Raw genomic sequence first — 16167 nt, forward strand, 5'->3', positions numbered from 1 at the left:
AGGAGCCGGGTGTGGGACTGGATCCCAGGACTCTGGGATCATGACCTGAGCCAAAGGCAGACGCTTAACTGACTGAGCTGCCCAGGCATCCCCAGAAGGAAACTTTGTATTCATTAACAGTCATTCTGCATTTCCTTCCTCTTGCTCTAGGCAACCACTAAGCTCTGTCTTTATAGATTTGTCTATTTTTCACATTTTATATAAATGGGATTAAATAAGATGTGATCTTTGATGATCTGGCTTGTGAACTGGCTTCGTTCACTTAGCAAAAGGGTGTCAGGTTCATCCATGTTGTATCAGTACTTTGTTAACTTTTTATGGTAACTAATTTTTTTTAAGATTTTATTTATTTGAGAGAGAGAACACAAGCGGGGGGAGGGGCAGAGGGAGAAGCAGACACCCCGCTGAGGAGGGAGCTGGACAGAAGGGCTCAATTTAGGACCCTGGGATCATGACCTGAGCAGAAGGCAGACACTTAACTGACTGAGCCACCCAGGTGCCCCTATGGTAACTAATTTAAAGAAAGAAGTACTTTTCAGGCCAAACAACATGTCTGAACTGAAGGTCGTCCTGGGCCTGCTAGTTTAAACTCCGTAGAATAAATTATTATTATTCTCTGTTATTTTTAACGTGAACCTTTTTTTGACCCCAAATCATTTTGATACATTCTTACTGTTAGCTAAATGAAACTTCAGTGGTATCTTGAGTCTGCACCCTGCTAGCAGTGTTATTTTCCTCTGGGTGTGATTTTTTTCCTAGACTAAGAAGACAATAAATGTAGCGACTAGTAGCTACAGGGGCTGCTTACAGTGTTGGAAATAGCTTCCAACAGAATAAACATGATGGAGTATTAAATATTCAAAGGAACAAATCTCAGTTTAAAAATACTTTAGCCTGATTGCTAATTGTTCACGTAGTTGAAGGGTATTTTTCTTCTGTAAGAATATTTAGTTCTAATTTTATAATTACAGTGGGAAAATAGGATTGATAAACAGAATTTGTATGCATGTTTCATTAATCAGTATTTGAAATTTAGGGAATTCAGTGTATCACTCACTCCAAAGCAGAGTATTCTTGAAGTACTCTGCATTTCAACTGATCCCTATCATTTCAAGAGATTTAAAGGTGACATTTATAAAGTACTGTGCAAAGGCTCTTAACACCCATATAAAAGAATTCAAGAAGTTGTAAAATATAAATTTAGTCCTAGACTTGATAAGAATATGCTTTGACTATTTTGAAAATGAAGAGGGGCTTACAGGATAATAAAGGATCCAAGATTAGGAAAACTAATAGAAGAGAGCACTCTTACTATAGCAAGGAAAAAATATGGGATGTTTAGTTTCTTTTGAAATGCAGAATGTTATAGATCAGTACAAAAAATTATATATTGAGATTATTAGTTATATAAATAGTATATGAGTATGTTCTTGAATAAATTCAGGCCAATTCAGAAATAGAGGAAAAATCAAAAAGAACCTTTTGGTCCCACTCATCTTAAGAAATACTAGATTTAAAAAAATCATTGCAGAATTGTGGTTTATTTTTTCATAAATAAAAAAAGAATAATACAAATGTCTACCAGTGTTCCTCCTCCCTCTCTCTCCATCTCTCTCTCTCTCTTACTGCCTGGACACATAAGCACATAAGTAGGGAGTTTTTAAGGCTTTAATGCAGAACTTTGCAATTAAAAAATTAAGAATACCTTGAATATATATTTCAATACATAGGGATGATGAGTAAGTCCAATAACATTTTAAGGTGTACTTATGTTGTACAGACTTTTGTGAAATAATTCTTAAAGTGTTATTTTTAAAACAATCTTTTCTCATTCTGTTAGTTGATTGAATCAACAAGCACTATGGATGGAGCAATTGCTGCCGCCTTGCTGATGTTTGGTGATGCAGGTAGGCCTGACTTAGTTCTAGCCATGTCAATTTATTAGTTTTATAATAATAAATACCTTCACATTTTTGATAGTTGCTCTCCAATTTACCAAGCACCTTCATGAATTCTTACAGGAACGTTATGAGTTGTTAATAGCTTCAGTTTTTTTTAAATGAAGAAACTGAAGCTTAAGAAGGTTAAGTGACTTACCTGAGGTCATACAGCTATTTGGGAACCAAATTTTCTAGGTTGATTTTTTTTTTTTTTTTTCCCCTAGGGAGGGGGCAGGTTTTCATTGGTAATTTTGCTTGTTTTCTACAGATCAAATCTCGTAACAGTGAAGTTTTGGAAGGTATATTTTCTTTCTTAAGTGTCCTTTCTAATTGCATTGTGGTTTTATTTACAGGTCTACAAATCTGAGTCAGTAGGAACATAATGTCTTGTGGAAAGTCCTAGCTGGTAATCAGCATTCCTTCATTTAGTAAATATTTATGCTATGTTCCAGGCTTGGGATACAAAAATAAATGCATTTGAAGGAGCTTGCAATATAAAAGCACCTCCATTTTTTTTTTTTTTTTTCCAGCAAATACTGTCTTGGTTTTTTTTTTTCCTAACTTGTATATACCAAACAAGTAAAAATAACCTAAATCCCACTACCAAAAAAGCATTTAAGGAATGAAAGCAAACCCACACTCCATTAACCACTCTTAAATTTGCTTTGTATCATTTTCAGCTTTTCTTATGCTTGTACCTACTATGACACAACACATGCACACACATTTAACTAGGAAATGCAATAATAGTATTGGTTTGCATTTTTTAAAAAATCACGTGATGAATTATCATGGATAACTCGTCAGAACAATCAGATTTATCCCGTTTTGAAATACGCCCCCATGACATTCCTCTGTAACTACCCATGTGATTGGTTTATTAACTATTTCTCTGTTAAATAGCCTTTAAATCTCCATTATTTTGTTATTATAGTACTAAAGTAAATAGCCTTATAAGGAAATCTTTATGTTGTTATTTCTGTAGGCTAAATTTCAAACCGGGATGCTGAATCAAGTTTAATATGTACTTCCATGTTACTTTTTTAAAGGTTGTGCTGATTTGTTTTTTCATCAACATTGTGTGAATAAATGCCCATTTCCCTAAGTGAATTTTTTTAGCTTCCTAAAATTTTTTGAAACTCTAAAATATATGTGCAAAAACAGAAGATAGCATAGTGTGTTCCTCTGGGCCTATCATCCCTCTTCAACAAATATCTACCTCACTTTTACCTCCAACCAAGTAGATTCTATTTAGAGTGCATTCCAAAGATGAAATTGTTTCATCCATATGAAATATTTTAAGTCTTTCATTTTCTTCAGTTTGAGCAAGGGAGTAGTATTGTGTTGTGTGGGTGCTACCTACACAGTATGTTAAGGTTCTTCCTTTTCTTCCACGTACTAGCTGTGTGACCTTGGGCAGCGTTGCCTAACTCTTCCGTGTCTCTGTTTCCTTAGCAGCAAAACAGCGTAATAATAGTACTGAACTCAAAGGTTGTTGTGAAGAAGTGATAAAGTTAATGTAAATTTCTTACTGTACTGTGTGGCACATAATAAATAACTGTGCTGACATCATAAATGTTAGCAGTCATTTGTTCTTCTGGGCCATCTGATGATAGAAAATGGTATAGGAGAAGGTTGACTGTATCTCCCTCATTACCATAGCCCTAGCACTTATTGTAAAAGTTCTGAAAAATGGTAGACTCATTGAACATTTGTTGAGTTGCAGAATGGTTTGGGAAATTTTACATATACTTTCTTGTTCTTATAATATCGCAATATTCCATAATCTTTCCAGATTTGTAGAAAAAACTTTATTCCATAATAGTGTCTAATCTTTTTTCTCGAGCAACTTATATCATTCAACTTATTCATTAATTTAACAAATATTTATTGTGTATCTACTACTAGGTGCCAGATGCTGTTTTAGGCATTGAGGATACATAAGGAAACAAAATAGACAAAACCTTTGCTTTCATGGAGTTCACAATCCTCGTTAAATTTGAACTTCATCTGAGTTTTTTTTCTTGTTCTCATTCTTGCACTGTACATTGATACTATTTCTTACTAAAAAAAGTATTTTCGGAGCACCTGGATAGCTCATTCGGTTAAGTGTCCGACTCTTGATCTCAGCTCAGGTCTTGATCTCAGGGTCGTAAGTTCAAGCCCCCCATTAGGCTCCATACTGGGCATGGAGCCTACTTAAGAATAACAGCAATAATAATAATCCATACTGGGCATGGAGCATACTTAATAATAATAATAATAATAAATAAATATTTTCGAGTGTAAAGTTATAAGGAAAGAAGAAATCAGGGTGTTCTTGTTTTTAAAGTAGACTTCATGCTTCATCTTGGAATAGACTAGACCGTCCTATCAGTCATCTTCATCTTTAGTACATTATACTTCTGAGGTGATGTATAGAATGACAGCTTTGCCTCAGCGACGTAAGATAACCTTTAATATACAGTATCATTAAGACAGGAAACTATTTTCGATATATTAGAACAGTTTTCCCAAAAAAGGTCTTTTTAAATATCTGTTAAGATATTTTGGACAGTTCTATACATCATGATGTTGGATATTGGTTTTAGCACAAATTATAATCTCTTACAGATAATATTTCACATATTAAACAATAGGGGTACCTTTTATGCATTGCTTTCTGAACGTTTTCATTTAAGAATACTAGGTTACGAAAACAAAAAATTACATATGTATATATCTGAAGTTTTTACCCTGTTTTAAAAGGTAATAATATGAATTTATTGATGTTGTCAGGAGTCTCTGGCTATTTCTTCCACTTCTCTGTGTTTGTATAAAAATACGTAAAACATTTTTAGGTGATTGTGATCCTTTTATATTTCTGCTTTGTGACCTTTTCATTGATTAGAGACATCTTTCCCTGTTTATTTTTAAAAGTCTACCTAATTTATAACAGTGGGATTTATGTGTATGTTCTAACTTGTTTAATATCTTAGGCATTTAGGCAGAATTCTTGTATGTATACTTAAGCACACATTTCCATCAGTTCTGTCAAATAAATTCCTAGAGAAGGAATTGTTGGACTAAAAGATATCTAAAATTCTGAGATGTATTATTTACATTGCCTTCCAGAAAGGGTATAACAGTGTGTAATGTTTCAAAGTGCCTTTTTGCCTGTGGTCTGCTAGGACTGTCTTTTTTAATGGATGAAAAATAATGGTATTTTATTTTTTTTATTTTAACTTTTTAATTATTAATGAAGTTGAACATCTTCTCATTTTTTTTCCTGTTGAACTGCCTATATGTGTTCTTTGTTTATTTTCTTTATACAGTTTCATGTTTTATTTTTTATTGTTAAATACTGGACTTAGATGAAATTTATTTTCATCTGGGTATGAGGTACAATTTTAACTTTTTTTTCTGAAATTGATGATGGGTGCTCCCAGTAAAAGATGGGAATTTATGAAACACAAGTTGGAAGTGCTATTTAATGTAAAATATTAATTTGTTTTCTTTGGACATGTGCAAAAACTTTTTTTATCGAAGTATAGCTAACACACAGTGTTACATGAGTTTCAGGTGTACAACAGTGATTGAACAGCTATGCCTTATGCTGCACTTACCACACGGTGAGCACGTCTCACAGCACAGGGAATATAGTCAGGAATACTTAATAGCATCGGTAGCTACACTTAAGATGAGCACAGCATAACATAGTTACATACAAAATTTTTAATTAATTATAAATAGAGTAGATTTAGATGTAGGCAGCATTGTGTGCTGTTATGTAACCTTTTCATACTAAAATTTTAGGTTTGTATTTTGTCCCCCACATTTTGCAAATTTTTTGCCTGTAGCCACTTTAAATACATGTAAATATTTGGTGTCATAATATTAACAAAAAGGAAAGATGTTTAAACAGATAATTAAGGTTGAAGAATCCTTTATTGACAAAACAAAGTTCTTGTTCTTTGGGGAAAGAAACATGTCTAGGTGACACGGCATAAATCATCTAGTTCGAAGTTTTTTTCAGACTTAGACTGTTACTAACAGTGCTCACCCTACCCCAATAAATATATGGGTTATAATCCCTTATTAAAGTGGATAATGGGAAGTAGTTGGTATCTGCAGAATGCACATTTACTTTATGAAATAAATTGGAAAATAAAAATTTAACCATCCACACTTAATGAAATTATACTTTAAAACTTTAATAATACCAAAGTGTTGAGTTCAGTTCAGGGTAGCTTCCCTGTTCTGTTAATTAAACTTTGGAACATTGAAACCTGGGCTGTGGGAGATGATTGGATAGAAAGCATTACTCTATTCATTTACTACCTCCCAGCCTACAAAAATGAAAAGAAAAAAAAAGAAAAAAAAAAACAACTTTAATAACATTTACTTAGTTTGTTACAACTATATTATAAAATTTTCAGGCTTTCAACTTAAAAGCTGTCATGTTTATATTTATTTTGAATACTGTACTTCTACAAGTTTTATTTCTAAAAGCATAGGGTACTGATTTAATTAATACTGCACTTTTGTAAGCTTTGGCAGATGGTTTCATATTAGCACAGCAGTATGTCTGAGGAATTTGCTCTCTGAAAGTAAAAGTATATAAGAAATAGATAAATGTATTCAAAGTACAAATATGTAATATAGCTTCCTTTTTTTGTTTCTTTTAAGATTTTATTTTTAAGTAATCTCTACACCCAGTGTGGGGCTTGAATTTACAACCCCAAGATTGAGTCACTGCTCTACCTACTGAGCCAGCCATGCACCCCTATAGTATAGCTTATTAAGATCATATAGTTTGAGTTTCTCTTTCAGTTATGACGATATGTAAATTTTCTATCACTGTTATAGCCTCTGTTACACTCTCTTGGTTTTAGGTTAAGAGCATTAATTACTTGAGCTATCTATATCTCATTTCCTCCTCATTTGTTAAATGAGAGAGACTGTTACCTACTTTGTAAGTTTATTGTGGAAGTTTATAACAACGGTTAATAAAAGCCCTTTGCAAAGCCTGGTACATAGTAAACAATTATTCAAATAAGCTACACTGATAGGGCTCAGCTTCTTTTCACTGCTGAACACTCAGTCACAGGGGGAACCCTTTCCTTTCAATATTGCTCTGTAGAATTACCTGTCAGTTTAGTGATGTATGTTATTGTTAAGTAACATTATGGTTTACAAATAACATTATTACAGTGATTTCTACTTTTGAAAGACTGATAAAAGTCTCTATTTTTCCTTTAATTCAGTTGACATTTACTGAGTATACAAGATAAGTAGAAGAAATAACATTGGGCCTGATGTCAAGAGAACTGTCTACACATGTATTCATTATAATAACATTTTTGCCTTTATTTTGCATTAATGCTTCTTATAATAACTGTGCAGACTTTGATTGTTCTTCTCTGTTTTAGAAGGTGGTGGACCCAGGAAAAGAAAATTATCATCTTCTTCGGAGCCATATGAGGAAGATGAATTTAATGATGATCAGTCTATAAAAAAGAAAAGACTGGATCATGTAAGTTATATTTGAACTGCAGTATCAAAATCAGCTGTTAGGCATAGAATATCTTGAATCTGTGGATATTAGACCTAAATGAATCACTCCTTTTTCACAACCAAATCAGAATGTGTTTACATTTCATTTATGACTTTTTGCTTTCTTTTTAATTTATCTGGTATTAATTGCTTATCTCTGAGTTATAAAATCAATTATTAAAAACATTCTAGTGGCATGATAAAGTAACTTTGGGAAAATATACTTTGAATATATAATTGAACACTTAAGAAAAATGGCTGTTATCACCACCAGCACCATTTCCTCCTCCTCAGTGGCAGCTATTTATAATTCTTCTAGATGACATCTTTGATATTTAACTGCTTATCTAAAAATAATTACGGTTATGCTTTTATTGGGTTACTCTATAGTTTTCCATTAACTTTTCACTTTATGAATAGAACTACTGAGAGGCCTCCCAGTGAAACCAGACATAGTCCTCCCTGCCTGCATTCAAGACAACAAAATTTCTTCTTGGTAATCAAAATCAAAATCAGTTACCCCAACTAGTATAATAACCTTTTTTTTTTTTTTTTAATGTGTGATTTAATGGTATAAGAAGCCCAGAGTAGCCAGGTGGCAATCTCTACCCTAATTTAATGAGACAATGTTATGTCCCTACATGGAAGCATTTTTTTCTTAAGAACTAATACTAATGGGAAGTAAAAATTCTGTGATTGGGTTTTTAGCTATGAGGAACAGCTGTAGTATAAGAGACTAGGCCCACATTTTATTTTACAGATCTATATATAATGGCTGTGGGGAAAATAGCATCATATTGATTGCTGATTCAAAGCATTTACTTTCTTTGTACATCCTGTTGAATAACACATCAGTCTTGGGTGTTCTCTATAAGTTCATGTGCTGAATTTTCACTAAGTGGTACCACTGTTCTATAAGCCTGCTGCTTCTGAGTATTGAGGCCCGTGGTGAAATCACTGAACTTGGGCATGAATTCATTGATGCACTTTTCTTAGCTCCCTGGTCAGGAGCATTATGGTGTCACAGTGTACTGTGTGAATTAGGTTTTCTCTATATCTGTATATGATATGTTAGTTTCCTAGGGCTGCCATAACAAAGTAGCACAAGCTGGGGGGCTTAAACAACAGAAATGTATTGTCTTACAGTTCTGAAGCTAGTGCGTCAGAAGGGTTAGTTTCTTCTGAAGGCTTTCCATTATTCTCTTTGTTCCTGGTGGTTTGCTGGCAACTTTGGTGTTTCTTGGCTTGTAGATCCTTGCCTTTGTCATCACATTGTGTACTCTTTGTGTGCATGTCTGTCTCCAAATTTCTCCTTTTCGTAAGGACACCAGTCATCAGATTAGGGTTTGCCCTAATTTTAATTTGATTATCTCAGTAAAGACTCTGTCTCCAAATAAAGTCACATTCTGAGCTACTGGGTGTTATTCGTCACATGAATTTTGGAGAGACAGAATTCAACCCATAACTGATATTGCCAGGAGCAAGTAGAAAGGAAAGGCAGCTTACGGTAGTTTTCTGTTACTGTCCCTTCCATGATGAAAGGGGTCCAATGTAATCAGCTTTCCACCAGACAGTTGACTGAATCTCCCAAGGAATGGTGGTATTGTGGAAACTCATTGTTGGCCTCTTCTCTTGGCAAGTCAAGTATTTGTTGATAGCAATGGTCAGATAAATCTTGGTGTGGGACTGTCTTGTTGATTTGTATGCACAGCCTCAATTCCTGTTACCATGGCCATTTGTATGTAGACCCATTGAGCAAGCATTCAGATGGCTGTGGTGGTATTGGTATTCACAAAATAGATCATCTTGTCTATCTGATTACTAAAAATTTCCTCTGTAGTAGATGGCCTTTGCTGAACATTCTCAAGGAAAACTGTTTCCCTTGCATTCTGTTCTCAGAAAAACTCCTGATAAGTTCAACAGTGCACCTCTTTCCCAGACTTCTGGTTACCGATCTTTTACTCTTACTCTCCTCCTTGGCTTCTGTCCATACTATATCATAGCTCTATACATCTGGCCATCTCTTTCTATACAAAAGGGACAGTAAGATGTACTGCCCAAAGTTGTGCACAGGGCTACTCTTTTAAAAGAGGTTAAATCATAGCAGTTGTTTACTTCACTTTGGGCTGCTTCTAACAGTATGTAAACCCTTTGAAAACCAAGTTCAAGATTTTCCTTCATTATTTGATCATAAAGAATTCCCAAAAGTGCCGTAGGTACTGGTTGAAGTAGAGGCAGCAGTAAAGCAGAAGTAGGTACTATGGGAGTCTGGGACTGCTGCACATGCAGCTTATTTGTGCCTCCTGAACCTGCTCAAGTTCAATTTCAGTCTCCCGTTTTGATGATGGGTTGCTGCTGTTCATGCCCAGTTTTAGGCTTGGTAGATGAGATAATCAGATCACATCAGCTCAAGTCTCATGGTCATTTAATGTCCCATGGCCAACCATTCTGTTCCTATCAGGACTCCCTATCAAGCCAACAATTGTTTCACAGAGAGAAGTCCATTCTGTTTTTAAAAGGTGAATGTGTTCCAGTGCAGTAAATATGTTAAACAGCAGTTTTAGTGTAGCCTAAATTTTGTGTTATTTATGTACAGTTTTGTTCATGGAAGTACTAGATGAACACAGAACACTGTACCCAGCTGCACTGGGCCACATAGGAATACATAAAATGCACACACCCCAAACACCTACTGGCTCCCTCATTTTACCATGTTTATTATCCCATGAGCCTGTGTTTCTGTTCTTTCACAATGGTGAACTTTTTGGGAAAAAAGCACCTGTTCAACATCCCGAACATATCTAAGCAATCTCGTTCAAAAATATCAGGCAGTACATACAAAAGGAAAGTTTTAAGTGTTGAAGAAAAGCTTGAAACAGACATTTGGGAAGAAATAAGGATATGCTATATCCTGAGCAACAGGCATAAAGGAATGCACATTGTGAAGCATCAGAGACAGTGCCACAAATATAATACAGCCAGCCTGTCATGAAATGCTGGGATAGGCATAAAGAAATAGGAGAAAAGTAAAGATGGTTGAGCATTTGAATTAAAGATCAAAGAGTGAAAAAATCAGGAACACCCTTTTCCATATGGATCTTTATATACAAAGCCTTTTTAAGGAAATAACTGTATCCTGCAGAAGTAGCTTCTTTCGGTGCCACTAGTGGTTGCTTTAGTAGTTTCAAACAGTGCTGCAAATTCCTAAGCCAACAGCTGTCACGCAGAGCAATGAGTGCAGATGGGAAAGCTGCAAAAGAATTTTCCAGGTGTGATACAGAAGTAAACTAAAGGAAGCAACTGTACATTGAATTAAACTCTAAATTTTGACAAAACAGGTATCTGTTACAAATGCCTGCCTTACAAGTCCCAAATCTGAAAGACAGAAAAGAGGAATTAGGGCTTTGAAAGATGGCATTACTTGATGTTCAGCGCTAGTGCCAGGTAGAGACTTAGAGCTAAAACCAATAGTAGTTTATTACTTACCAAACTGAGCTGAGCCTTTTAAAAGAAATAAAGTCAGCCTTAGAGTTCACTACAGGTATAGGAAAAATGGATGGATTGCCCAAATCTGCATTGATACTTTTACTTAATTCTTGTCTGTTGTAAGAGAATTATTGTAAAAACAACAGCAAGTGAAAAAAACTTTCCTTAAAAACTCTCATAATGCATCAAGCCTGCCTATTTACAAAAACCAAACTCAACCCCATTTTTTTTCTTCTTTTTGCCTCAGAAAACCACCACTCTGAGATAGCCCTGTGATAAAAGTGTGATTACATCATTTATGGCTTACTATTTAAAGTGAGCATTTAAGATGCTAATTGCTATTACTGAAAGAATGCAGATGTGATTATAGAATTTGGGAATAGATTTAACATCAGAATGTTCATTGCTACCATTGTAAAAGCCTGGAGTGATAAAAGAGTGTTTGCATTATGTGTGGTGGAAAACTCTCCTTGATTTATTTGTGATTTTGAAAGATTTTGATTCTTTAGAGAAGTTTTTAAAACTTAGAACAAGCTATGTTAAGAAAGCAGGTTGGATTGGAGGAAGTAGAAACTGGAGGAGATAAAGAGCTAGGGTCCCACTCTGATGATCTAACCACAGAACTCTTGCAATAATTTGCTGCTGCTGGCCATATGAATGCAGAAGGTGATGATGACAGTGATGGTGAAGACTAAAAGGCTACACCATGACAGCTTAACACATCACGTTAGCTGGTGTTTTAAGTGTTACTGAAAACAGTTACACTGGTTTGAAGATAATGGCTTTAATGCTGAATGTAGTAAGAGTCATGCATAGCATCCATTTGAATTTAGAACCATACAGACAGGGGCACCTGGATGGCTCAGTCAGTTAAGCATCCAACTCGATTTCAGCTCAGGTCATGATCTCAGGGTTGTGAGTTCAAGCCCCACATTGGGCTCTGCGGTTGGTTCAGAGTCTGCTTAAGATTCTCTGCCTCTCCCTCTGCCCCTCCCCTGGCTTGAATGCACGTGCGTGCTCTCTCTCAAATAAGTTAAAAAAAAAAAAAACCATATAGACAGCATTAGTATGAAAGGAGGGGCTCGCAAAGGAGCAGAAATATATATTTGTTTATTTTATAATTTCTTATTTATATTTTTAGCCAGTATAGCAGAGATAACACAATGAGCCATGGCATTCCATAGCTGGTGTTAACAAATTGGTTATTTTCAGATAACCCTTCTACCACTTCACAGTACCTCATAAGCTGCAATCCTTCCAGTGCTAATGCCCCCAGGCAGACTTCAGTTCATATTTATTATAGTATTTATGTATTTCTTAACCATTTAATGTATGTGAAATTGTGCCACCCTGTTTTAAGCACAGTCCTTTCTTTTTTTAATGTGTCACTGATGAAGTTTTTGAATGTTGTGCCTCTAACATGATTTTTCTTAGACACTGTAGTTTATAATTTTCATGATTTTGCACAGTCCGGTAATTTTGGAATTGCATATGTCATGTAGCAGAACAGACTGTAGTTTTCAGCAGGACACCCGACCTTGCTTCAAAAGCTTATGGGTCTCTGCTGTGATTTTCCTATTAGGGCTTTCTAGAGACACTATACAACATCCTTATTAGCCACAGATTCTTTGAGACCATTGGCATCTGCTTGTTGGTCAAGAAACCCAAGTGGCAGAGCACCTTGTACTGTATCCTGGACTGCTACAGAGTCTTCTCTTCATGTGGGCCCAATTCGAAACTGTGACCGTGTTAAAGAGTTAGTTTGTAAACAGATTAAGCAGCACACACCATAATGAAGTATACCTTGCCTCCAATATTGAAGGAGGCTGACCAAGTGTTGTGCTTCTTTCTCGTAGAGTTAAACAATATGCACCCTTTTTCCTTTTTTTTTTTTTGAATGGCATTTGCAACATGCCCCAGATTGGATCCCTCATAAAATTCATGAAAGTGGTGGTCCCCAGAATTTGAGGGGGGTTATTCCCCACTCTTTGGCATGCATGTATCTTACTAAGGTACCCACTGCTTCCTGCCTACCAGGTCCAGTCAGTGTGATGTCTTCGGTGTAGATGATTAAAGTGAATTCTGTGCACTGTGCAAAACTATCAGTCCTAGAGTACTGTATGAGGAAAGAGCAAGAGAGTTACCATAACCCTAAAGACAGTGAAGGTGCATCTATCACTGACCCTGCCCAGATGAAAACAATTGCTTTGGCTTGTCCTTTCTAATTGGGATGGGGACAGTGGGGGAAGAAGCATCTGACAGATTGATAACTGCACAGTTTTATTGATTTGCTCCAGTAAAAATACCACATCTGGTTTAGTAGTTAAAATCAGGGTCATCACCTCTTTGTTTATGATAACCTGAAGTAATCCCCCAAAACCTATCATCTAGCTCTCGTATAGGCCAAGGAGGCCCATTTCATTGGGATGGGATGGTGATACCGTCTCTCAGTTCCTTCAGGAATATGCTGTTGCTGCTGCTTGTACTTCTCTTCTTCCTCTTCCTACCCCTTCCTCTGCCCCTCCGCGGTTTTAGGAACTTGGATTTGTTTTTTTCCTACAATAATGGCCCTTCGTGGGCCAAGGAGCTACTACGAGATTGCTGCCAGTCCTAAATATATCTGCTCCAGCTCTGCATTCTGGAATGGGAAAAATAACCACAAGATTAATTCATAACCCTGTAGCCCACTGAGACAGATTTAGGCCCAGACTCTGTGTATCACCTGTCTTGTATAAAGCTCTGGTGTTACCACTGGATTGCATAGGTATTTTAAGTCACCAGAGATTAGCAGAGCTGGCAGAAGTGTTAAATCTGAGAGCAGACAGCAAATGAGAGATATACCATCTACTGAATGTTTAATTTGTACTATCATATATTTGATTCCCAAAAGATATTTACTGCTTTCCAAACGTCAGACTTTTTTTTATTAAGGTAAAATTCACATAGCATAAAATTAGCCATTTTAGAATGAACAGTTCATTGCTAGTCTAACATCCCATCTAGTTCCAAAATCTTTCTATCCCCCCATACTAGCCTGCCATCCCTTTTAAGTCGTTTCTCTCCTTTCATTCCTCCCCCCAGCCCTGGGCAGCCACCAGTCTGCTTTCTGTCTGTGGATTTACCTGTTCTGGATATTTCATGTAAATAGAAGCACACAATATGTTACCTTTTGTGTCTAGCTTTCACTTAGCATAATGTTTTTGGAGGTTCATCCACATTGTAGCAAGTATCAGTACTTTTTTTAAGGCTGAATATCATTTTGTGTATATACTACAGTTTGTTTATCCATTCATTCTTTGATGGACAGGAATGTGCTATGTGAATGACTAAGGTTTAGGAAACATTTATATAGTAGAAAAACAGCAGTTTACAGTTAGATACCTAAGTTTCTATTCCTGCCTCAGATAGTTATTATCTATCTATGACCTAAAAGGCTTATTCTTGGCGTTTCAGTGTCTTCAGCTGTTAAGTGAGGATGGCAGTATGAATTTCTGAGGATTTTGAAATGCTTTCTCCATGTATTAGTGTTTTTTTCCCCAGCTCAAAATCCTTTGCTTTCTTAATAAAGGCTGACCTCAATTTAGCACTGCAGGCCAAATGCGGTATTAGCTCTGATTTAATTTTTCAGCCTAATAGCCTGTCCATGGTCTCTGTGCTTCAACCCAAATGGGCCATTCACTAATATAAAAACACATGGAGTTTTCTTCTTCCTCTTCCAAACTTCCATAGTATTTTATTTGCTTCTGTCTTGTGGAACTCCATCTTTACACCTCTGTGCAGCAGAGGTATCACTCACAATTTAGTATTTCTATTTTGGGTAGGGAAAGAAAAATAACATTTAGTTGTTGGATAAGAAAGGAGGTAGAAGAGAAAAGATGAGGCTGTATTTTTCTATATCTTGATTATATGGCATGTGGTATAGTTCTAAGCAGAGTTAGATAAATCTTTTTTGATTGACTGAAATGCAAGATTTTTCTTATGCATGAACCCCAAGAATCTTTTTTTTTTTTTTTTAAGATTTATTCATTTATTTTGAGAGGGAGAGAGAGAATCTCAAGCAGACCTTCCGCTGAGCGTGTTGTGAGGCTTGATCCCACAACCTTGGGATCATGACCTGAGCTGAAACCAAGAGTCAGACACTTAACTGACTGAGCCACCCAGGTGCCCCTTAGATGTGGAATTTTAACCAGTTTCTTTAAGTCCATTTAAGTGACAAGAAAGAGATTATATGAGTAACTATAATTATTCCCAGATTAATGTTTTGGCTTCACATAAGTTTATTATTCATGTTACTTTTATGTTATGGCTGAACAATTAATACTTAAGCCATTCTGTGAATCAGCACCAAATGAAAAGTAAACTTTTTTCTCTCAGTATTTGAAATTTGTAGGGAGGTATAAAAGTGTGAGCATAGATGAGATATTTGAATCTTTTTTTTTATTTGGCATTAGCAAATATACTTCAAAATACCTAAATTATTTAGAATAATTTGAGGAACATTCTAGTCTTTTTGCAGATTTATCTCATTTTGAGTGTTTATGAATGAAGTGTGAGTTATTGGATAGGCAGTAAAGGTCTTTTTGTGATCGTAAAACAGCAATATTTTTTATCCTTAAAGATACTAATTTGTCAGTTTTCACAAGAAACAGAAACATTTCTGAATTCTTAATGTGGTAAGCTCCAAATCAAGTCAAATATAAATGTAATTGTCTTAAGACTGTTAGCGTTATAGATGTTCTCCGTAATTGTTTTTTTTTTTTTTCTTTCCATTAGGGAGAGGAATCAAATGAGTCTGCAGAGTCTAGTAGTAATTGGGAAAAGCAAGAAAGTATTGTATTGAAATTGCAAAAGGAATTTCCCAATTTTGATAAACAGGTAGGTGGTCGTGGACAGAAATATAATCAGTGTGTACTAAATATTTGGAACAAAATAGTGTTTGAGAAAAACTGTGGAAAAGCTTAGGGTGTGTTTTGCATTTTCCTAATTAAATATACTCCTTTATCAATATTATAAAATACTTTTATACTGCTTCTTAATTCTTTACGTTGTTTATTTACCTTAATTGCCAACTTTATCAGCACAGTAACCATAATCATAACAAACATAACAGTTGGAACTCATATATGAAATGTGAATATGTAGAAAGCCAAGTCAACTGTTTTAGCTTTTTTCATATTCTTGTCCTTTAAATTTTTCATTAAGAATT

At 35.4% G+C, this 16167-nt stretch overlaps 1 protein-coding gene and 1 non-coding gene across 5 annotated transcripts in view; both read left to right on the top strand.

The window, feature by feature from the left end:
* SMARCAD1 (SNF2 related chromatin remodeling ATPase with DExD box 1) overlaps positions 1-16167 on the top strand; it is a 74821-nt gene that overhangs the window by 22639 nt on the left and 36015 nt on the right. For 3 of the 4 annotated variants that reach the window (XM_078068972.1, XM_036091799.2, XM_078068971.1), the window contains exons 5-7: positions 1841-1907; positions 7352-7455; positions 15735-15836. In XM_078068972.1, coding sequence (XP_077925098.1) covers positions 1841-1907; positions 7352-7455; positions 15735-15836 — 273 coding nt within the window. The remainder of the gene's footprint in view (positions 1-1840; positions 1908-7351; positions 7456-15734; positions 15837-16167) is intronic. The other variant, XM_078068973.1, reaches the window with a different exon arrangement.
* LOC118535588 (small nucleolar RNA SNORA36 family) lies at positions 6140-6276 on the top strand. Its single transcript, XR_004917246.1, has one exon. It is a non-coding gene; the product is annotated as a small nucleolar RNA SNORA36 family (small nucleolar RNA).

This window comes from Halichoerus grypus, chromosome 3 (genome assembly GCF_964656455.1).
Source record: "Halichoerus grypus chromosome 3, mHalGry1.hap1.1, whole genome shotgun sequence".
Lineage (NCBI taxonomy): Eukaryota > Metazoa > Chordata > Mammalia > Carnivora > Phocidae > Halichoerus > Halichoerus grypus.